Source organism: Eumetopias jubatus, unplaced genomic scaffold (genome assembly GCF_037043125.1).
Source record: "Eumetopias jubatus isolate StellerSeaLion01/CBP00866 unplaced genomic scaffold, mEumJub1_p1.0 scaffold_3, whole genome shotgun sequence".
NCBI lineage: Eukaryota > Metazoa > Chordata > Mammalia > Carnivora > Otariidae > Eumetopias > Eumetopias jubatus.
The window spans coordinates 42,870,142-42,894,793 of NW_028274809.1; the positions used below are offsets into that span (position 1 = coordinate 42,870,142).

The following is a 24,652-nucleotide window of genomic DNA, read 5'->3' on the forward strand; positions in this document are numbered from 1 at the left end:
TGCAGTCATTAGAAATACTTCATTGATTTCTAAACTGAAACTACAATCTTAAATTAAATGAACAACAGTAAAGCTCTGCAAAAATATGACTTAAAAACAAAATTTTGGGGGCACCTGGATGGCTCAGTCATTAAGCCTTTGCCTTCGGCTCAGGTCATGATCCCAGAGTCCTGGGATCGAGCCCCGCATCGGGCTCCCTGCTCGGCAGAAAGTCTGCTTCTCCCTCTCCCACTCCCCCTGCTTGTGTTCCCTCTCTCACTGTGTCTCTGTCAGATAAATAAATAAAATCTTTAAAAAAATTTTTTGTTATTAATTCTGTCAGTGTAACCCCCAATGTCATAATACAAATGGGTTGTCCTTTTAAGATGTTTTCTTCTTGGGTCAATTATATTTACCAATGTGTTTTTATTTACTCACAAATTTAAATCATATCTTTATGCCTGATAATTTTAGCATACATGTTTTTCAGTATTGTAATTATTAAAACAAAAATTAAACAGAAGTAATAAGTTGCAGTCCCTATTAAACCTAAATCTTCATGGTTAAGGGCAAACAGCAAATTTTCCTAAAACAAAAGATTTTTTTCCCCAAATCTGCAAAAACAAGGAAACCAATTTAGTTTCAATTATCTTACAATGCAGGTGTAAGGTGTTCAAAATAAGAGGTCCATGAATCTTGATGAAACTATAAATGAAAGTGGTCTGAATTTAAAAAACCTGGAGTTGAAAAATTTGGTCTTATTATGAAATCCTGAATAGAACATTGTTAAATTTAAAAATTTTATCGTTTTCCACTTACCTCTGGATATCTTCGGCAATCTAATGGCAATAAAATTTTATTCTAAAATCCATGCAATTTTTTAAAAAAAATCTAGTTGTCCTTTCCACAGTTATTCATTCTTTCCACTTGGCAGATTCAGACTGAGCTAATCGCTCCATAAGTAGACATATTGATTAGCTTGAAGTCAATTTCTAACCTATTCCAGCATTTAGCTTTCTTAGACCATTTTGCGGGTTTTGTTTTGTTTTGTGGTGGTTTTTTTTCCATTTTGTGGAAGTCGTTCACGTCTTATTTCACACCTCAGATTGGATAATTCTGACCTTTCTATCCTTACACTTTTGAGAAGACATTTTTTTCTTGTTTTCTTTTGTTTATGTTGACTTGAAGTAAAATATGTGAAAGCACTTTTTCTGGGAGGGAATGAAACAGAGGATAGTGGGGCCTGCCTTACCTGGCTGCTAGCAGAGGCTGATTCCAAAATGGGGCATCACAAGAGAGGTCTTCAAGTGTACTAGGGAGTAAGCAATAAGCTACAGATTGGAAATAAGAACTTGAGAGACAGCTGTAAACTGGAAAAGGAAATCACAAGAGTAACCAGACTCCACCAGTTGGAGCCTGTAGGCAAAAGGGAAACTGTAGAAATGAAACAGGACTCTCAATATAGAACAAGTGGGGGTGGAGGAAGATATGTTTGTGGCTAGATCGAGCTCAAGACTGATCTAATCACAAACTAATCAAAAACACTGAATTCCAGCCCTGACATTTTCCTATTATTTGAGTATTTGTGATTCCCAAAATTAAAGACTGGACCTTAGATGGCAAAACTAGGCTGGAAAATAGTATAGGCAATTCAGAAAAATTATTGCTTTATTGCTTTAACTACCAATTTTATGAAATGCTGTGACCTCTTAAAATTGGCTTTATTATTACTGCTGCTCTTTTATTTCGTTGGCCTATTTATATCAATATGTTATATATTTAAACAAGTCTTGATCTTTATAAATTTCATTTTTAAGTCTCATTTGGACTTGGAAGTCAGAACCACATGGAATATGTTTTTCAGGCTTTCAGTGAAAACTAAAGCCCATCGCAGGCAAGTATGGGGAAAAAACAGATAAAGCCCTATTGAATTATTTTCTTCATCAATAAAAAAAAGAAGTGAAATATCACATCACTTTAGTGCTTTCTTTGTTCTAAGATCCAGTGTACTAGAACAAAAAGCCTTGGAGCTCTCGACAATTTCTGAGCATATCTGTCAAGGACTTCTCATCCACTTCTCACTTGCACCTTCTTCAATCCTTTTTACTCCTTAACATAAGAAACTAAACGAGCATGTTTTGGTGCTGGACTTCCTCTGTAAGTTCCTCAATATTTTTATTTCCTTAGTTTGTTATATTGTTTGGGATTCTTATTTCCCCATTCCCACAAAGACTCCTACTCCAGTATCAGTACAAAGCCACTTACAAGGGGCAAAAATTAATGTTTGTGACGTTCAGCCTTAGACATCCTTCAAAGAACCTTCTTGCCTGGAATAAGATAATGACTTTATTCACCTTTAACACTTTCTTAACGTTAACACCTTAAGGTGGCAGAGCAAGGTAGAGGGTGCAAAATGCTTTCACACATCCTCCCATTTCATCTTCACCACGGCCTGTAAGCTGAGCAGGGCAAGCTTTTCATTTTATAAATAAGCCATCTGGGGGATCAGGAAAGAATCTAAGCAAACCAAATCAACTTCTCCCAGCCCTTGGCCTGAATTTTGTATATCATGCAACTGCCTTTAGATTATTTTATGTCGCTTTCAATTTTAAGTAGTATGATCAGATTTGTATCTCAAAGAGATACATGGAGATATAGTTAAGAGAGGCAAGTTTGCAAGTACAGAGGTCAGATTAGAAGTTTAGGCAACGCATGATGCAGATCTCAGCTAGCTCAGTGGTGATGGAATGGGAAAATATTTAGGAAATAAATATGGCATGTAAGATGTTACCGGATTGTGAAGCCCCTTTACCAAAACAAACATTAAGTAGGTTCGAGTTAATTCTGTTGCCGAGTTAGTCTTTATGTGATGATTCAAATGAAACTTTAAACATCACAGAATGCCTTTAAGTTACCAACACCAAACGTCATGTACTAAATACATACAGAAGTGCAAGTTAATAAAGACATATCTTTATTCATTGGAGATTTGTTAACTGAAAGAATTAAGCACAAAATTAGAAAGCAACTAATTAGTATAAGAAAGATTTAGAAAGCCTTCGGTCTTCATTTGCCTTCACTCTCCTACAGTATTTCACCTCTTCTTTCTTATCACATCCTGTCAACCACCAGCCTTTCTCGTAAGTAAAGATACAGTAGCGGCAATTAAGACAACCAGAGGAGATCTGTTTCATCTTTCCCTTTCCAGTGTCACCTCCTCCGTACATCTGCACCCACATACTCCGCCATCCCTCTTGGAGTCAAAGACACGCGCCTACCTCTGAGACCAGCCACTATACCTACATGTAAACCCATCCCTTCTCAGGAACACTGCTTCCCCGATTGCCCTCTTTCCCTCCTGCATACCCTTGTTCCTCTCCACCCCATTATTCCTGTCAGCATACAGCACTGCCTTAACTCCAGCCGTCCATAAAAATCTGTTTCTTGACTATACATCCTTATCCAGCGAGTGCCTCATTCTGTGTTGTCCTCATCAGCAACTCTGTACAACACTGCCCCCCACGTTTGCTGTTTCCACTTACTAACCTCCTTACTTTTCCTCAGTCTCCTCTCATGGGGATTCGGTATTCACCATGCTCTATAGTAGCTCACTCAGCCCAAGCCAGTGTTCATAATTTACCAATGAAAAATAAATTTCTCCTCTTTTAGGAATTTAATAAGAAAAAATTTAAATTATTTATATGAATTTGATAAAATAATTAAAAATAATTAGACTGAGAATAATAAAAATATTTTTGTTTATAATTATCATATGATTGACATGATAGAGTTTACTGAAGTCTGCCATAGTAACTTGCTCCTGTGAATTCTGGCATGCATGATAGCAAACTAAATAAGCATTTTTCCTTTTTTCTTTTCTTCTTTTCTTCGTCCCATCCTTCCTTCCTTCTCTCATTTCTTTTTCCTTTATTTCATTTATCTGTTGCTTCTTTTTTTTTAATCAACCTCGTATCTTTAGTTCTAGCTCAGATAGGACTGAATGAAATCAGTCAGACTTCAAAGATGGCAATAGAATTGTGCCTCAACATAGTAGCATTGTACTAATCTTTTAAATTATTTTTAGTTGTATAGAAGATAAATTATGTGTGATTTCTAAAGAAGCTTTGTCAAGCTCTAGCAAACTAGTCTAATTATGAAAAATTAAAGTTTCTGTAATGATCTCTTCTTTTGAGTGTTTAATATAAAATTACATTTGCTCAGTCATGAACTTGGTTCTTAGATTTTCGAGTGGTTTTTAGAATTTTAAATTATTATGTGTAAGCATAATTTCAGGCTTCCTTTAGTTTTTGGCATTTAAATCACTTAAAAATTAAAAATTATCAGTGGAATTGTACCTCTTTTAATTAAAATGAAAAAAAGATAATGGATTTCCTCCCCAAAATCTGAACACATCTTCCTGCATTGTGACACTGATACATATACACAATTAATCTGTGTTAGTTTTATAAACAACAGACCAAAATGCTACCTCCCTTGCTTTAGCATTTCAATAATCTGATGTAACGGTGTAATTATTAGTCACATAACAATATCCTCACATTATAATATGAATAAAAGGAAAATGTTTCTTATTCTCATTTTTCTTTAAAGTCCTATTGGGGTTTCTAGGAAAATGTTGGAAAATGTAAAAGGGAACATGACTTTGGCTCAAAAACCACGGCTTGAAATGGTCTGAGCCTCTAGGAACTGTCAGCAACTCCCATCATTTAAATTCAACTTATGTGTGGGAAAGGCACATGAGAGGTAAAACTGGCATACAGAAGGCAAAATTGACAAGTTGTACCAATTAAAGAATAGAATGGAGAGTTTCGATTTAAAAATTTCTTTCTATTGTTTAAGTGGAATGTTTCCTTCATTGGAAGGTAAACTCAAAGTTCAGCTTTTTGGTGATAATGAAATAATAACTTATGGAAGTTATTCAAAATGAAAAAAATGCTGTTCCTATTTGAAAATATTGCTGTTTATAATTTGGTAATCAAAGTAATTTTAGTTACAACAGATATGTTGAATGTTATCACTGATAAGTCTTTTTTCTATGTAAACAAAGTGGAAAAAATTAAGTCTGACAAGAATTACTTTGTAATCTTACCTATTTAGGGAAAAAAACCTGAATACCAGATTGATATTAAGTAGAAAAAAAATGTATTCTAGATTTTGAAAAAAAATCAGATTAAGATCTACGTAAATTTGTGTAATTTTTGTTTCAATTATAGAGTAATTTAAATAAGTTTAGAACCAATATGGGTCATATTTAAGCTTAGAAGTCTCATTCTTTTTGTTGATACAATCTGATGTTTTAGGGACTGCCTGTTTTATTTTAGATGATGCATGTGGAGGTTTCTATTCATACATGTTTATACTGTGTTAATGTTTATGCTATGTTTAATTTAAATGGGACACCTTATATATCTGTCAAAGAGATATACTACAGAGCTACATAGTGAAGAAAATGGGAATCATGCATAGACTGGGATACATACTGCTATGTTGTGAAAAAAATGAAAATATAAAAAAGAAATACACCTTAACAATTGCAGAATATATGCTGGTATAGAAAATAAATAGAAAAAAACTTGAAGGCAGATTTGGAGAAAATTAAAAGTAGATCTAGGATTGTGTAGATGAGTAATGCAACCAAAATCTGAGGTGTGGAAAATGATGTGAAAATACATTTCCTTAGAATTTATTAATAGCATTAATTGCATCTTATTATTCATCTTTCACTAGGCGAAGCTATAGTTACAAATGACTTGAAAATCTGAGAGGCTTATAGCATCAATGGCATAATTCTTGTTCTCATGGCTTTCTCTCAACTGTGGTTCTGCTCTAAATATAATTTCATTCTGGGATTGGTTAAGGGAACCACTCCTATTCTGGAATATGCTTTTTTTTAATGCAAAGGGAAAGAGCAAGAAAGTAAAAATCCACATGATGGCTTTTATATAGCTTCTCATTTCCATTCACATTTCAAGCAAGTCACAAGACCAACAGTGGTATAATGGAATTCAATGGAAATATGGCTATGGAAAGGAATATATGTCCTTTTATCAGAAAGGGAAGAAAAATAATGGAAAAAATAAAACAATCTACTATAGTTTCATATGCCAATAGTGTCTTCCATGGAGAATGTGAGACTATAGGTAAGTTTGAAATGTTAGAGCAAACACGTGTCAGAAGTCAATCACTTAACAATGACAGGCATGAGTCTTCATTAGTACTGAAATCTCTGGCTTTTGTCTTGGAAATTAACAAAAATGAGTAGGACAGCTCTGTAAAGTAAAACTAATTTTAAAAAAGAATGCAAATTTTACATCATAGAAATATGATATATGACAATAAAAATGCAAAGTGTGAACTATAGTAATTAAAAATATATTGTCATAAAGTTCTTAAATTGTTCATGAAGCAATAGATTAAAGATACATATTGTAATTCTTAAAGCAACCACCAAAATAAAACCAAAAAAATAATTAAGAGATAAGATAAAATGAATAAAATAAAATATTTGACTCACCTAACAAAAAAAAAAAAAACAAAAAGAAAAGAGAAGAGAGAAACCCAAAAAGGTTGACCAAATATGAATCAAACACCAAGATGGTAGACTTAGAAGCAAACATATCAATAAGTGCATTAAAATAAATAGACTAAACACCCTGATTAAATGCAGACGTGTTCAGACTGAATAGAAAAAAATCAAGATCCATCTCTATGTTGTTTTCAAGAAACACCCGTTAAACAAGAATACTTTTTACCTAAGCAAACAGAAGTTGGTATAGCTATATAAATATCAGAACAAAGTTGACTTCAAGGTGAATAGTGTTACCAGAGATTAAAAGGGGCATTTCGTAATGATAAAAGGGTCATTTCTTTAAGAAGACATAAGACTATTAAATGTTTATATACCTAATATCAAAGCTTCTAAATAAAGGACAAAACAAAAGAACAAACAAAAGAGAACTAGAAACAATTTTACAGTCATTGAGAGAGATTTTAACACTCCTTTCTCAGGAAAAGATAGATCAATTAAACAAAAGCTCAGTACAATTATGGATGATTTGAACAATACTAACCATCAACTTAAGCCCATTAACATTTATAGAAATTTACTCCTCAAAAGAGATTACAACTTCTAAGAGGCATATGGAATATTCAAAAAGATAGACCAGGTTCTGAGCCACAAAACAAGTTTCAATAAATTTCAAAGGATTTAAATTAAACAGAATATGTTCTTCATCCATGATAGAGTTATTAAACATGAATAAAAATAATGTAACTTGGAAAACCCTCAAACAGTTGTAAGTTAAAAACATACTTACAAAATAATACATGGGTCAGAGAAAAAAACTCAAAAGATATTACAATACATATTTTGAACATAAACACATGAAAACACGATATATCCGTATTTGTGGGATGCAGCTAAAACAGTCTATAGAAGGAAATTTATAGATTTAAATGACTATCTTAGGAAATAAGAAAGGTATAAAATCAAGCCTACATTTTAAGGAAATAATAAATTAAACCGTAAGTATATGGCACAAAGGAAATTATAAAAATAAGAGCAGAAATCAATAAAATAGAAAATTTAAACAATCCTGTATAAGGAAATCAAACAATAATACTATCATACCCAAACTCTCTCATAAAACAGAGGGAGTGGGAACACTTCCAGCTCTTATCATGAGACAATTTTAAGCCTGATAGTAAGATCAAACAAGGACAATATAAGGAAAGAAAATTATAGCCAGTATATCTTATGAACATAGATTTTTTAAAAAATTGAAAAAAATATCGTCGAATGAAATCCGGCATTACATAAAAGGATTATATACCATGATTAAGTTGGACTTATCCCAAGAATGGGAGGTTCGCTTAACATAAGAAAATCAGTCAACATATTTCACTACATTCATAGGTCATGAGAGAAAACTCATGTCCATAGGAGAAAAACAGAGACAGAACCTCAACCTCTACTTCACATCATCTGACAGTTTTCACATCTGACAAAAATTGATACCCAAATTATATTAAAAATTCCTGCAACTCAAGAATAAAAAGAGAAACAAGAATAATTTTTACCTTGAAACCCAGTTATACCACTGTTAGATATTTGTCCAAGAGATATAAAACACTAATATGCACAAAAAGTCTTTTACAACAATATTTATGGCAGCTTTATTAATAAATACAGTTATTGTTTCTGGCTAGTAACTAAAAGCAATCATGTCTTTCAATAAGGAAATGGATAAATGAGCTATAATATATTCATTCCTTTGAATACCAAGCAGTACAGAGAAATAAACTACTGATCCATACAACCACCTGAATTAATCTCAAAAGCTATGATGCTGAGTGAAAAAGGTGGGCACCATAATTAAATATTGTGGGATTCCATTGATGTGATATTCTAAAATAGTTAAAACAAATCTGTGGTGACAGAAATCAGATCACTATATAGAGAGACAGAGTGGCAGTAGGATAATGGCTGGCAGGGGCACAAAGGAATCTCCTGGGATGGCAGAGTTGTTCCTTGCCTTGATATGCATTCTTCAAAATTGATTGAAAGATACACTTAAGATCTGAGCATTTCAATGAATATAAATTTTTAACAAAATAAATGGCATTGAATAACTGAACATTATATTTCACCATGTTTTCACAAATATAATAACACGGGTTAGGATATTATAAGAGGCCCAGGAGGCAGTGTAGTGGGTCAGGAAGAGAATGGGATCCAGCTGGCACATCCGGTGTGAAGACCCATATTGGGCCAGAACAAGGTGGTGATAAAGGAACTTCGGTAACCTCCAGATGAAACCACCGGGGCAAGGAGATTTGAGAGAGAAGTAATTTGATTATCTCTTTTTTTTTCTTTTTTTATTTTATTATGTTATGTTAATCACCATCCATTACATCATTAGTTTTTGATGTAGTGTTCCATGATTCATTGTTTGCGTATAACACCCAGTGCTCCATGCAGTACGTGCCCTCTTTAATACCCATCACCAGGCTAACCCATCCCCCCACCCCACGCCCTCTAGAACCCTCAGTTTGTTTCTCAGAGTCCATCGTCTCTCATGGTTCATCTCCCCCTCCGATTCCCCCCCTTCATTTTGATTATCTCTTAATAAGCCCCCAATCCAGAATCTTAAAGGATTAAATCAGTTCTAAGGGCAGCTCATTTGATAAAATATGCTTTCAGGAACTCTGCCTCCTTTACCCCTCAAATTTCCCTCAGTCACTTGCTGAAATCTAAGTTTCTATAGAATAAAGGGAAATAATTACTTTACTTCACAAAATAAAAGGATTAAAATGCAAATGCATAATTGAAATAGTACTTTAGGACACATGAATTTTACTCCTGTGTAATCAGTGGGTGAACGCAAATGATTAAGAACTGGCCCTTCTCATTTCTGATAACATAGAAAGCACAGAAGAAGAAACAGTCCAATTCAATACACATTTGCTGAGCATCTACCGTGTGCTAAATCAGTGGTTTCCAAGCTTTTATGACTGTGACCTTTAGTAAGAAATGAAATTTATATCGAAGTTCTGTGTAGCTGTACATATGGATAACTAAAACAGTGTTATAAAATAAAACCTATACTTTCTAAATGAGATGCACTCAGTGTTTTCTATTCTAGTATATTCTGTTTCATGTTTACAAAAACTCTGGTAAGTGACCCACCAATTCCGTTTCATTACCCACTAATAAATTGTGAATGGTGGTTTGAAAAACACAGTGCTATCCTTGCTCCCCAGCATGTGGTCTGTGGACCTGCAACAACAGTAGGTGGGGGCTTGCAAGAAAAGGGCTCAGGCCACACCTCCCACCTGCTGAATCAGAATCTGCATTTTAACCAAACCTCCAGGTGCTCCCGGTGCATGGCGACCTGTCACAAGTCCTGTGCTAAACAATGCGTGGAGAGAATGCTTGGGACAGACAGAGTCTTGTTGATATTATTTAGGGCTGAGATTCTGACACAGGGATGGCTCGTCTTTTAGAATACTCATTTCCAAGCATCAAGGTTACAATTCAGTACCTCCAAGGATATCCCAGGGCAGTTATGCTAAAAATGATAAATAAATGAACAAAATTTACCAGAGCTTCTGAGCCCCATTAAGAACCACTGGTCGACTTGGTTAAATGAAAACTATGTACTGATTTGTTTATTACAAAGGGGCAAGCCTGTGCTTCAGGGAATATGGAAAGATTTTATTTTAGTTTTCACTGTGGATGACTTCATATAATGTCATTTTATTCCCAGAATATTTACTGATGGAGGCATTGCTACTGCTACTTCTGAATTTGCCGCTTCATCCATATGGAAGAATTTGCAAACATCCTGATTCTACCGATAACTGTCCATTTATAGAAATGTAATATGATTTCCAGTAGAAATATTATTAGTTGTGCTAAGTTAGCACAACTCATTCCCTAGGTTACTTCCAATAGATCCCTAACCAAGGATCTCTACTGCAAAAGAAAATGGGGCTGCCCCTAAGTGACTATAACTGCTCATTAAGGACCTTCCCGTTGCGTTAGTATGTTTCCTGAGTGGTGGGAAGTTTCAGCCTGGAAGCTGCTAATCTTGCTAACGCTAAAAGGCTCTCTCCCATTAGCAGCTTCTGTGTTGCATTAATAATAAGAAAGTAATAAAGAGACGGCAGCTGTTCAGTCTCTCCTGAGGAGAGGCCGCAGCTTCCTTCTTATCCCCATGGTCCACTCTAATGGTCTTGCCTGTTTGAAAGTAATAGAGTGGATAATAAGTGCTGTCTATTCTGTCAAAGTCTAAAATTCTTCTTTCTGGGGAGGAATACCTTTTCTTAAGACTTCCAAATGTAAACTATACCATCCATATTTTGCAATTGAAGTTGATCTGTTTAATTCGTAACTTTTTTGACATGTAATTGCAAACCATCAGGTACGGGGGTGGGTAAGTTGCTTTAGAAAAAATAAATATTTCTACCTTTCCTGGAAAAACTATAAAACACAGAACTTCCTTAGATGGCTTCCTGTCTTTTTTTTGGGGGGGTGGGGCTGTAAATTAAATCCCTTACCTGCACAGAAGTAAATTAAAGAAAATCAAGGAATTAAGACCTCTGCTTTTATAAATATTAAAAACTCTCTTGCTAATAGACAAAGAAGAAATGAGGAAAATATCATATTAAAACAAAGTAAGTCAGACTGGATTTGTTAGTTTCACGGTGCATGTTAATATATGTGTCTTTGTTAAAGATGTTATCTTATTAGGTCTCATAAAGAAGATTGGAGCCAATGCCATACTTAATAGCTTATGTTCTTTTTCTATTGAAAATATCTAACCTTTGGCAGAAGTACACTTTTTTATTTTTATTTTTATTTTTTTAGAAGTACACTTTTTAAAAGATTCTCTTGATTTAACATCCGTTTTTAAGTATACTGTCTGTCCATAGAATAAAATTATCTATATAGTAGTTGTGTTGTTGCAATTTTTCATCTCTAACCAAAACTATTTTTGCTTTCAACTACATATTTTTTAATTGGGTAAATAGTAATCCATCATCTCAAAAGTGCTGCTCAAATTTTTATTCCTTGGAGTCAAAATATTTGAGTCCAACTTACACTATTGTGTCCTGATTTTGAAAGGTTACTTTTATAATTAAGTTATATATTGCATATTTCTGTACTTGTAATTTATAGGAGAAAAAAAGATTAATATCAGTAATCATCATCAGTGAAAATATATATTTTTAAAATGAAATATATAGTTCATAACCCTCCTAGAGGAAATCACTATGACAGGATCTGTGCAATATTTATATAAAATTCAAGAAATTACTGTATAAACCAACTGAAAGCAGTTTTCTAAAAACTTATAATCAATATATTTTCCTTCTAAGTATGTAACATCTTGAGAAAAAAAAGACATATCTAATGTCAAGACTGCCCATCTAAATATTTTTAATTATGTATAAAAGCCTTTAAATGAAAAAAAAATCTATAATTTAGGAAAGTGAAAATGTTAAGTATTCTTTATAAAATAAACACTAGATATTTCCTCCAGGCAAGTAACAATCTAAATCCCTTTTAATTAATAACTCTTTCATATGGTCAACTTATTAGCCAAGTTTTTTGATAAATCCAGTAAACCCTCGTTTGTTGTTTCCTTTTGCTTGTAAAAAGTGAAACGTTTACTACATATCAATGGGTGGCATATCATTGCTAGTGTTTTCCTTAAATTTAGGGAAGAAAGGGAGTAAGACATTCTTTGAAGCCCCAAAAAGCAAACAGGTCTATTGGAAAAGTAACAGCTTTGATATAGAATAGTCTTAGAGTGTTGGTATTAAGCATATTTATCTGAATTCTTTTTGTTTACTTTCTTCTGTTCTCTAGTTCATGAAGGCTCAGGAGAAACCAGTCAAAAGGAGACTTCAACCTGTGATATTTGCCAATTCGGTGCAGAATGTGATGAAGATGCTGAGGATGTCTGGTAACGTGTTCTTTTTATTCTTTAAACAAATTATAACAATAATTAATTTCTTTTTACTCCATCAACCATTTCCTAAAAGACATTTTCAGCATTTTTTCTTATCCAGTTCTGAAGGGGGGAAAATGAGGGCTATAATAACAGCAAGGAATTTCTGAAGCTGAATTAAGAGCTGAACTAGCCCGGCAGCTGTTAAGAGCACTACTTGATAAGATATATTTAAAATACCACTTAGACCCCCAAACACTGTCAATGCTAAGAGATGGAAAGAAAAATCATATTTATCAGAACATCCCTCAAGAACCATGGTCAATCAACAACGGATAGTTGCTAATCTGCTTTCTAAGATGGTGGATCTAGGTAACTGCAGAGAATTTATTTAAGGATATATGCATATGCACACCCATAGCTGAATTGGGAAAGCAGTAAAGCAAAGAATGACTTCTGGGCTACTCTCTAGGATCAACTTCTCCCTTCATCTGAGTAATACTCAGCTTCTTCTGAAAAGACAGGCTAAACAAATAATGAATAACATTCATTATTTTGCATGAGTCCCAAAATGTTAGTCTTCTAGGGCCTCCACATGTACTGGTCCTGCCCTAATCATACCCAAAGGGAGCAACCCAAAATTCAGAGTGAGGTCTTTGTGGCATGATAGTGGAAAGAGGCAGAGTTCTCCCTGGTTTACACACCTCACTTTTACACAGATATCTTTCAGAAAAACAGCCAAGTGCCCTTTGTTTTCTTCATTATCCAGACTATGTTTGTCTAGAGGAGTTTATGATCATTTTGATCAAGTTGGCTAAGAGATTAAATCTTCTCACCACAAAAAAAGAAATAGTAATTATGTGACATGATGGGGGTGTTAGTTAACACTATGGTGGTAATCATATTGCAATATATAAGCATATCAAATCAACACGATGTACTCCTCTAATTTATACAATGTTATATGTCAATTATATCTCAATAGAGTTGGAGGAAAAAAACAATAATTTTGATCAAACTTTTGTGGGTGGAGGGAACAATTCATCTAAGGGACAAAAAGAAAAAACTAAAGGCAAGATAATTTTGGCAAGAGTGAAACAGTCTGCACTTAAAATATTTTAAGGATTTTTAGGATTCCAAGGGAGCAACTGGAGTTCTTAGGGTAAATTAATCAGGTACTTGTAGGTAAACACTATACCCCAGTGAAATAGACACCCATTAATAAAGGCAAACATCAGTAGAGTTTTTGTACCTGTCAAACATTTCTCACCAATGGGTAGCTAGCAGCCAGCGGGAGTTTACGTACTGATTTGACTGTCCTGAGGTAAATAAATGTATATTTTCTTAAGAACATCTTGAGCATCTTAATGGCTAATGAATATATGGTTCCCAAACCTAGCTGACCATCAGAATTACTTTGAAATTTTTTAAGCACACTAATTCTTTAGTTCCACCCCAAAATTAATGAATCAGAATTTCAGAGAAGTAGGACTTAAAATTTTACTTATCTAAAACTTCCCAAAAGACTATGAAACACTTCTCTAAAATAAATGACTGACTCAGAGAATCTTTGCTCCCTAAATGCTTTAGGGCTCTATATACTCATAGTCATTATATATTAAGACACACAGACAGGAAATGTATCCTTTAAATATCCCATTTTTAATGTTTGCTGGTGAACACATCTGTAGTTCAACATCATTTTTAAAGCTGTTAAGTATCTTGCTGTCAATTATTTTACTTTTTAAAAAAATTCACATGGGTTCCTAATTTTTTCTTAAGAATTTCCATTCCCCTAAGTTCTCATCTCTTCAGTGATCATCTTTAGGTAACAAAGTTCACTTTGCAAATGCAAAGATTTAAGAAATGTGATAAATAACAGCTAAAAACTACTAGTTGCTTACTATGGGTTTTGGTCCATCTGTATAGTTTTTCAATTCTCAGTTACCTTCAAAATAACCCTAGGGGTAGAGTCCACCATTATTTCACTTTGCAAAGAGGAAACTGAGTTTTAAGGGTTTAAGTGGTAGGGCCACAGTGAAAATATGAGATGTTAGCATTAATAATTCAACCAAAGATGCAAATTAAAATCATATTTCTTTCCTGCCATGTCGGGAATAATAAGATAGCCAGATTGCAGGCAGCTTAGATGTAGTGACTCAAGACCTGCTGGGTTAGAGCTGGTGACAAGGAAGATGCCTGCAACAGGCAATGAGAAAATGTCCAGGAAGGCAGTGTCACTCCTGGTATTCTAGCAAAAGTTCAGATCTATGGTCTGAGGGCAGGTAGAATGAGAAGATATGGACAAGGGTGGTGGCATCAGAAAGATTCAACAGTAAGTCATAGGTCCCAGTCTTCAGAAAAAGAAACTCAATTACAAAGGGAACAAAGAGAAGGGCAAAGCAGAACTTCAATTGCCAAGGAACTGGTTATCAATCAGGAAAACAGAGGCAGATACGGGCAAGACTGGATAGATACCCATTTGCCAGAACTGGTATAGAAAGCCAAACCTTGGTTACAAGGGGCTGAGACAAGCATCTAGATCTCAGAAATAAATTACAAGGTCAGAATGAAACCAGCAGCAAGGCTGACTGGATGCTGAATCAGTTAGCTTTTGGCTAGGACATCTTGTACGCCCCCAGCCTAGAGACAAGATTAGTTCCAAAATGCGGAATAAAGCTGAACCTCCAGATGGGGCTAAGTGGCTATAGCTGTGAAGATTAGAGGGATGCAGGGGGCAGGGAGCCAAGAAGATCATTATACTTCCCAGGCAAGAATGAAAAGTTGTTAACATTTAAATAAAATGTACTTAAAATGTCCAATGTAAGCAAGAAGGAATGGTGCTGAAAATGGTAAGTGCATTGATTTTCATTTACATAAATACCTTTGTATGTTAACATATTGTATTTAGTTATGACCATGAAGGACAGATTGGAACAGCTGAAGGACACAAGAATAAAACAGTAAATGAAATTAAATAGGCATGGAATGAAAGAGGCTATAAAGTACAATAGGAAGCAGTTGGGGAGTGATCTGACTCTAGTACTAGTCAACTGAAGCAGAGGAGCGTTGACGTGCTGTTGATTTTGGATGAAACCATGACAGGGTCCTCTCCCAAACATAAAACACTGCATATGCTGTGTGGCAACAAAGAGTACAACTCAGTCTTCAATTTTATTTTTTCCTTTGATACTAACTAAACTATAATTTTATGCATACAAATAGCCTCAGTCCTGCATTATGAAGCAACAAGATATGAAATACTACTCTTATGTTGTTATTGTATCGGCAATACTAAAACAAAGATGAAAAATTAATTCCTGATCTTTCTTTAACCCTGACCAAAGAAATTAATATTTTACATTTCACCACAAAAAAAATAAGTCTAATTATTCAAAAATGCTTAGGTACTTTCTGGATGAAGTTAAATCTTTGTCAGAATTAAAAAGCCAGTTTTGATCAATTACAATCAATCATCATCAGTTGATCTTCTTTTCATCGATGAGTTTTTGAGTTACACAAGTCACAGTGGACATGGAGAAAGATGATAGATAGATAGAGAGATAGATAGAGAGATAGATGATAGATGATAGATAATAGATAGATAGATGGTAGAGGGGTAAGGAAAATGGAGGAAAGAAGGAAAAAATAACAATTAGAGGATGGCATTGATAAATCATGATCCTAAACACATTACATTTTAATACCTTTGAGAGAATAGATGGTTTATAAGCTCATATAAGCCCCTCACTTATAGTCTCTGATTTCATTTCAAGGTTTTTCTCTTCCCTTTTTCTTCTTATGGAGCACATCAAGGTTGTAGAAATCAGAAGATGGTCAGGTTTACTCAATAGCAAAAAAACACCATTGCTTCAGAAGATGCTTCAGTTATATTTATTGACCTAGGTGTAGGAAAGAATTAAGCTTCCAAAAGAGAGAATTAAAAGTGCACATGAGAAGTGGCTCACAACACAGATATATCCACTCTCATATGGAGGCATCCCTTTATTTAAGATGAGCTTCAAACAAATAGAACACCTGGGCAAAGAGATGTGAAAGCTTATTTATAGGGAAGGGGTTAAGAGGGGAAGGAAAGAAGGGCTTAAAAAATTGTGTCTCTTGATATCTAGACTGAAAAAATTCAAAACTAATATGTTTATACATCAAAGAGACTCAAATATATCCTGCCAAATATAATTTATAAAGAAAAAGAATGGTTTATAAATAAGTCAAACATAATAAAAGTGACTCATTGCAAAGTAATAAAGCCCCATCTGATAGCACTGGGAATACCAACTTATGATTTCAACAAATACTTCTGATACTTGGTTAGTTTTAGAAACAGCTTATTATTCCCTTAATTATCGTACCTGATAAATTATTTCAGTAAGTCCAAAGTAGGTCAGTGGTAACTCTCTTTGCACTGGAAGCTACTCCTAAGAAGTAATTAGCCCAGAACTTTCTGTTGGTCCTGTCAGTCAGAAATAGTTCAGAGCCCCGGGGTTGATACTTGATTTAATATAAGAAAAAAGCAAGCTGATAGCTAGGTCTGATTGTAGGAATGACTGGGTCAGAAATTGGCTGCATGCCTAACATTTCCAGGGTGTCAGGATAGATCAAGGAAGGAGCACAGGTGTAAAAGCAGATGTGGCTCATGACAAATGATATAAAGGGACAATTTAAATTATGTGTATTTGCTTCATATGTATGCTTGACAGCTCCTATTCCCATTTTAACTTTGCTTTTGTATCATTCTCTACATGCTACTCAGGCTCCATTAGCAAAATCATATTGGCTAAAATGCTATTAATTCCTCAGTAGTCATTCATTTTATCTTTGAAAGCATTAATCATGTTTTCCAGTTTCACTACGTCACATCCTTGAGTTTGACTGCGAGGGGAAGAAAAGAGAGAAGCAAAGTAGTTGCAGTAAAATCAGTTCAGAAAAACTGAATGAGCATCCATGTTTTTCTTTATTTCACTGACGTTCCATAACTGAGAGAGGGTGTGGGCTTTGGCATTCCTGTTGTGAGTGTCTCTTACAAAGACAGTTTAGTTTGAAGTCTTTAACATCTTGCTTCTTTGATCTGAGAAGGCTCCTTGTCACTAGGAAGACTGTTGCTGGCACCGTTCCCACTCTTAATGCATTTTGGACTGTGGAGAGAATCATGAATATTTGAAGCAGGGCAATGGCCATGGATGATTGCCGGCACTAGATTTCACCATACATATAAGCAAATTAGGCATCAGATCCTGCTGACTTTAGTGCTTTTGGATTATGAGCTTGATAGGGAAAATTAAGACACCTCTGAGGAGAATACAGAAAATGATTTCTTTTAAAACTACTACCAGTCAACAATTGAACAAAAGGGTTGTGTTGCACTTGGAAAGTTTCCAGTTGTTTTCTACTAAGTAAAAAGAAGATTGGTTAGGATCATACATGGGATATCTAAAGAAGAGGATGCTGATTAGTCACAAAATCTTAGTGATCCAAGAGTCCATTCAGTCTCCCCTCAGGGTGCTTGCCTTGTATGGATTTCCTTTGCTCTCTTGCCCCAGAACTATAAATTGCTTACCATAATTAGGACTGACTTCTAACAGGAGTTTACTCATGGAGAGACTAAAAACACTCACACAACAAGAAAAACAGGTCTGTTCTTGAAAATCCAAGGTTTTTGTTGTATGTAAACATGGCTTCATGAGAAAACCTTTTTGATTTCAAGATTCCTAGGGAATCTTGTTCTCCCTCAAACTGCCTCTTCTCCTCCACCGTGAAGACAGTGCCGTCCCCTCTGAAAACTGCCATGGCACTTTCTGTTTCTACAGGTGGGTGGGGAACTGAAGAGCAAAGACAAATCTCTTTCTTTTTTTTTTAATTTCAATTTTTATAATTTTTTTAAGATTTTATTTATTTCTTTGACAGAGAGAGAGCACAAGCTGGGAGGGAGGGTGGCAGGCGGAGGGAGAGGGAGAGAATCAGGGAGACTGATGCAGGGCTCAATCCCAGGACCCTGGGATCATGACCTGAGCCGAAGGTAGATGTTTAACTGACTGAGCCACCCAGGCGCCCCTTTTATATTTCTTTAAGATGTTATTTATTTATAAGACAAATCTCTTCTCTCTTCCATGCCTCCATTTGCCCAGAAAATATTTTCAGAGACTGAAATATGCAGCTCTTGATTTGGGGTAACACATATTTCCATTCCCACAATTTCAAGGGAAAATGCTGATATTTTTAGCTAATCCATAACCAAATGTAAAAATTTGATTTTATTTCCTTCTTTTATGTATTCCTCTACTTATCTGAATCAAGGGGGAAAAAATCTTATATTCTTTTTTAATTCCACACGATGAAATAAGATTTAGAATGCAATTAGAGTTAAAGAAGACTAGTATTTGTTACATGGTCTGTACAAAGATCTGTAGCAACAAATACCTTATCTGTGACCCAGACTTCTTTCTAGAGTGGCTGCCAGTAAGTAGACAAACCCGCAAATGGAATCTGAACACTTTAAGTGTCACTTCAAAAGATAAATGAATAACAGTACCCTTCAAATGCACAACAGGCAATCTGAAAAAAAAAAAGCAACAAATAGACAACTAACCCACCTTCCAAAAATGGAGCTTTATACTTTGTGAAAAGTAAACCTTAAAAAGTAAAATTGAAATTTGAAAACAAGCCATGGTCTTTAAAACAAAGGCTTACCTCAGGTCTTCTGTGTTGCTTGGTTCCTTGGAAAGAGACTGGATTTTCACCTAAGTTCTGAAGCCTTCCGATTTTTTCTCAGTAGCTTTACCACCACTGTGCTATCTACACAGCGATGAATGAAACTTAATCAGGGTATGACAGACAACGAACATAATCTGGGGTGAACTGCCCAGAAACACAGAGTAAACAATTCTCAACTTTCACATATGTTGTATATGCTTTTATACTTTATTTAACTCGTGCAATATAAATCATGTAACTTTCATTTTATATAAAAATAATGAAATACTGCATGAAGGCAGAACAAAGGAAACAAAATTCCTAAATACATATTGTGTTTCTACAATTAACTTAACTGTTTTTGTTACCTGTTTCTCTTTTTACTTGCTGTTTGAATCTTGTTTTGCACTGTCCCCTGCTAATGGGGCGTTGCCTTACTTCTGGTGCTTGCTCACCAAATGCTCACTCTCAATTTCCTCTTGACTTTTCTGAGTCTCATTTTCTTTCTTTCCTTTTTTTTTTAAGATTTTATTTATTTATTTGAGAGAGAGAGAGAGAGAGAGAGAGAACAAGCGGGGGGAGGGGCAGAGGGGGATAGAGAGAGAGAGAGAAGCAGACTCCCCACTGAGCAGGAAACCCGACGCGGGACTCGATCCCAGGACCTGGAGATCATAAATTGAGCCAAAGGCAGACACAACCAACTGAGCCACCCAGGTGCCCCTGAGTCTCAGTTTCTAGTATACTCTGAGTCAAAGATTCCTGTCCCTCAGAATCAGAGAACACCTGTTCCACGTTCCAGCATCCCAGTGTAACGCCCCAGTCTCAGAAATAAAGATATGAATCTCATAGTTATCAAAATACCAGAACTTTCAAAAGCTTGTTTCCCATGTTGCAGGCACCACTGTAATGTTTACATTCATGGAGCTATTTAATCCTTTTCATAATCTCGTGAAGCTTGATACACTAATAATTCCCATTTTATAAGAAAGGAAACTGAGGCAGAGAGTAGTTAAACAAAGTGGTTTGCCCAAAGCCCAACAGTAAGTGACAGTGCTAGGATTTGAACCCCATCAGACTGACTCCAGAGGCCACCACTCACTGTCTTCTCAGCTAGTTAGTGACATAAATAGTGTGTGTGTGTGTGTAGGTAGCATACATTATGTGTATACACACATGTATACTGAATTTCACATTTTTTTTCTTGACATAGAACATGAAAACCAAGACTTAAGTGATGAAATCCACCACTAACAGGTCCACATTGTCTATGATGGCCTCAATGTATTTTCTTTCTCACTAGGTATATATACTTTATTTCCTTAGCAACTGTGTGGTTTTCCTTTTTTGTTGTTGTTTTGTTTTTCGTGGAAGCATTGAATTATCTGTGGAGACTATCCTTAGGACAATATGCGTGCCCAATTAGATGAGGTTATTAGGCACAGGGTGGCTAAGAACAGACATATCTTCACCAAAACCTGGTTATTTTGAGCTGCTTCAGCTTCAGGTAGCTGGTGTTGAAATGACAGCGGCAACCCTGATTATGGACCAGAGTAAACATTATTTATACAGTAACTACTGATAGGTTTCGGATCTTTTCTTTTCCAGGCAGGAGGCACGTAACACAGCTGTTAGAGACGAGCCATTTAACACTCCTTGCTTGAGTGCTGGCGTGCCCTTCTCAGCAGCATTGCAAAGGGCAGAGAGCACTGGGGAGCCTCGAGGAGCAAGGGCCCGCCCTGTCCAGTAAGCCATCCGCCAAGTAAAGCTGTCCTTACTATCTCTGGGAATAGCCGATGGACTACATGTCCCTTTCCAAATAGCAAAAGAGAGTTTGTCACAAATGCATATTCTTACTGTAACAACAGAAACTGTGTTATATGTAGAGAAAGAGGGAAAAATCACTGAATTAAAGGGCAACTAAAATGGCCCACATGCCAGTGGCTTTTAATCCCTGTCCTAGGGGCACTGCCCTGCTCTCTTTCTATTTAGCACTTACACATATCAGGTCAAGCCTCTTTTTCCTCCAATCTAATGTATCTACTTGAAGGTTACATTAAAATGGATTTTTTCTAATTATAAAAGTGGTACATGTTTATCACAGAGAATTTGAAAAAAAAACCTAGAAATACAAAAACTCTATTGTCATCCCTTCATCCCACCATTCCAAGATAACCACTGTAAAAGGTATATCCCCCCCACGTCTGTGTTTATGTATGTGTGCATACATGTGTCTGTATATGTTTTTAATGATAATCGAATCATATTTTACACGTCAACAGAGCCTCTCTCTCAAAATTTCACTTAATGTTAAAGCTGAGTTTGGAGATTGTTTGGGAATGTTAATCAAATTGATGGAGAATATATTTAGATTTGAAAATGATTTCTGTGGCCCATATTCTAACTGTCCTTTTAAAAATTATGCACTTCTCAAAACAAATGGATTTGAGAGTACTGTCCTAACATTTTTGATCTAAAAATTTACCAAAACGTCAATCCCTTCTAAGGCTACATTAGACATTTTTCTTGGTTAATGCCAAGAGACTGGATAGTATGCGTACTGAAAACATTTCATTGTCTGTATCCAGAGCATTCATAATAAATAGCTTTCTGAGGTATAAGCATTATTTACAGAGAAGCTGTCTTCCCAAAGTTGTTTTAAATTGGGTAGAAACCGTTGCTAGTCTTCAGTGGTTTACTTCCAAATAATAATATATTGTATGTGTTGATTCATCTAAACAACAAATCAGCAAGCCATCCTCGGCAGCCAACATCAGTCTGTTCCAGCTACATTCCCCTACAAACAGGAATGTGTACTATCTAATAGTGATTGAACAAACTGCAAAATTACATGCAACAACCAATCGAACAATCAACATTACTGAAGATCTAAATACTTATTATAGTAAAAAAAAAAAAGAAGAAGAAGAAGAAAGAAAAGAAAAGAAATGAAGGAAAGGGATATCTGATTTTTCTAGACCCCCAGCCGATGCCTAGTAAAATTAATCAGGAGTGGATCCATTCATACCTTCATCACTAAGCTATGAATGAAACATAAGAAATCAGGATGATGCACCTGGGACGGATGATCTTCTAAAGATTGTTTACCACAGCTCTTTTTTTATTCATTGCAGTCTTTTCAAAATCTGACATAGTAGTTTACTCTGTTCTCTGAGCTCATTCTAAAATGAGCTTTCTATTGGGGTGCCTGGGTGGCTCAGATGGTTAAGCATCTGTCTGCCTTCAGCTCAGGTCATGATTCCGGGGTCCTGGGATTGAGTCCCACATCGGGCTCCCTTCCCAGCAGGGAGCCTGCTTCTCCCTCTCCTTCTCCTGCTCCCCCTGCTTGTACTCTCTTGCTCTCTCTGTCAAATGAATAAATAAAATCTTAAAATAAAATAAAATAAAATGAGCATTCTACAATCAAAATTGTACTATCCAGGATAATAAAAGTAATGCTAGCCCACCACTAGCTATAGTGTCTATAATCAGCAGCTATTAAAAGATACACAAAAACTGAGGGAAATGCAAAAATAATAAATAAAGTAAAATGCTAGCTTCACATTAGCAAAAATTAGTGATATATTTCTGTAATAAGCAAAGATATATAAACATAGTACTTTATTTATTTTTAAGATTTATTTATTTATGAGAGAGAGACAGTGGGGGGGAGGGGCAGAGGAAGAGAATCCTCAAGCAGACTACCCACTGAGTGCAGAGCCCAATGCGGGGCTTGATCCCCCGACCCTGAGATCATGACCTGAACTGAAACCAAGAATCAAACACTCAACTGACTGAGCCACCCAAGTGCCCCATATGTGTAGTACTGTAAAACCTTCAAATATAACATTGAATTGTCAATTATAACAAAGAAATAAAATAATATATTTGCTTGAAATATGCAGTTTAATTTTAATTGATTATACTTTTCTTGAAAATAACTAAGCATTAGTGAGCATTTCCTTTGTTCCCTGCGCTCCTCTAAGGGCTATGTGTTTATTAACTGATGTAATCTTCATAAAACTAAAATTTAGGTATTATTAGCATTCCAGTTTTAAATATGATGAAATTGAAGCACAAAGGTGTTAAGTAACTCATCTAAATTAGCTATTAAGGTTCAAAGTCAAGACTTGAACCCAGAGGCCATACTCTGATCTATTTTGTAAACATTGTGCCCCAGAAACCTGGGGGCATAGTGGAGAACTTGCAAGACTCCAAGGAGTTTTACATTTTCTTGGGGAAACAGAGAAAGAAACATATGTTTAATTAGGCTGGAAGTCAAGTGCATCCTCTATAGAAGCCAAGTGGGTCATCTCATTTAATCCTCCACAAAGGTATGGTAAGTGAGGTCTTAATTTTCCTCCACTTATAGAAAGGAGGAAACCAAGTTTTGGGGAGATCAGTAACATGCCAAATATATGTTGCTAGGTAGGGGCAGTTGTTGAGTTCAACCTCAGATTTTTTTAACATAATTCCAAGCTGCATGCCCTTTCTCTTGCATAATGCTAGAGGGTAGATGTCAAGGTAGAATTTAGTTAAGAAAACTGTTCTTTCAGAGGGAAGAATAGCTTATGACTGAGATTGTGTATAGTAACTGAAAGGTTGGAAAAGTACCCATAGCCAAATGATGGAAGACTTAGTTGTCAAATATATTAGGGTATATTATAGTTAGGGTAACACTGTAACTGGTCAGAGAGTCTGCATTGTATGAATGGAGGTCTCAGTCCTTGGATTCTCCACAGGAAGATTTACATGGTGATCCACGCTGAAATAAAGACAGTCAGAAGGAAAGTAGCAAGCACAAAGCAATTTACTAAAGCAAAAAGTACACTCTCAAGGTGGGGGAGTGGTCAGGTTCCACAAAGTGGAACCGACCCTAAGTAGTTTTGGTATTGGATATTATTGGGTCTGTCTGGGCTGAAAGGAGCAGTGATTGATGTACAGTGAGTAGGTCTCTAATGAGGGCTGCTTTCAATCATCTGGAGACTCCTCCCACAGGTTGGGAGGGGAGTTTTTGACCCTACAAGGTTTGTACCAGAATGCTCATGGCAACCTTTCTTCATCCGGTAGGGTTGTTCCTTCAATGCAAGTGCATTATTATGAATCTAGGGGTTACCCTGGGGCAGAGGTGGAAGAGGAGAGCCCATGCTCTGCACCTGTGGCTCTTGATTTGTCAGACACAAGGTCTTGGAAGACACAAGGTCAGGATGTTGTGTCCCTGGGCTTTTAATGTGTAGCTTATTTATCACCGTCCCTGCCTCCAGCTCCTGTCTCTATCATTCCCCTTCAAGGAGCTTGGGGCTCTGCTTTGGAGCAGAGCTGCTGCTCAAGTCTAGCTTCTACCTAGCAACACTAAATGTTATAACAGATAAGTGTCAAATTCTTAGAGGTATAACACACACACACATACACACACACACTTATTTCTTCCTCTTACCACAGTTCAAGAAAGTGTTTTTAATCTGAGAGTCTACACAGGGTCTTTTGAG

The 24,652-nt window shown here is 35.7% G+C and overlaps 1 protein-coding gene across 1 annotated transcript in view; it reads left to right on the forward strand.

Annotated features, from left to right (window-relative positions):
• TMEFF2 (transmembrane protein with EGF like and two follistatin like domains 2) overlaps positions 1-24,652 on the forward strand; it is a 224,376-nt gene that overhangs the window by 114,392 nt on the left and 85,332 nt on the right. The window contains exon 5 of the mRNA XM_028124854.2: positions 12,377-12,473. Coding sequence (XP_027980655.1) covers positions 12,377-12,473 — 97 coding nt within the window. The remainder of the gene's footprint in view (positions 1-12,376; positions 12,474-24,652) is intronic.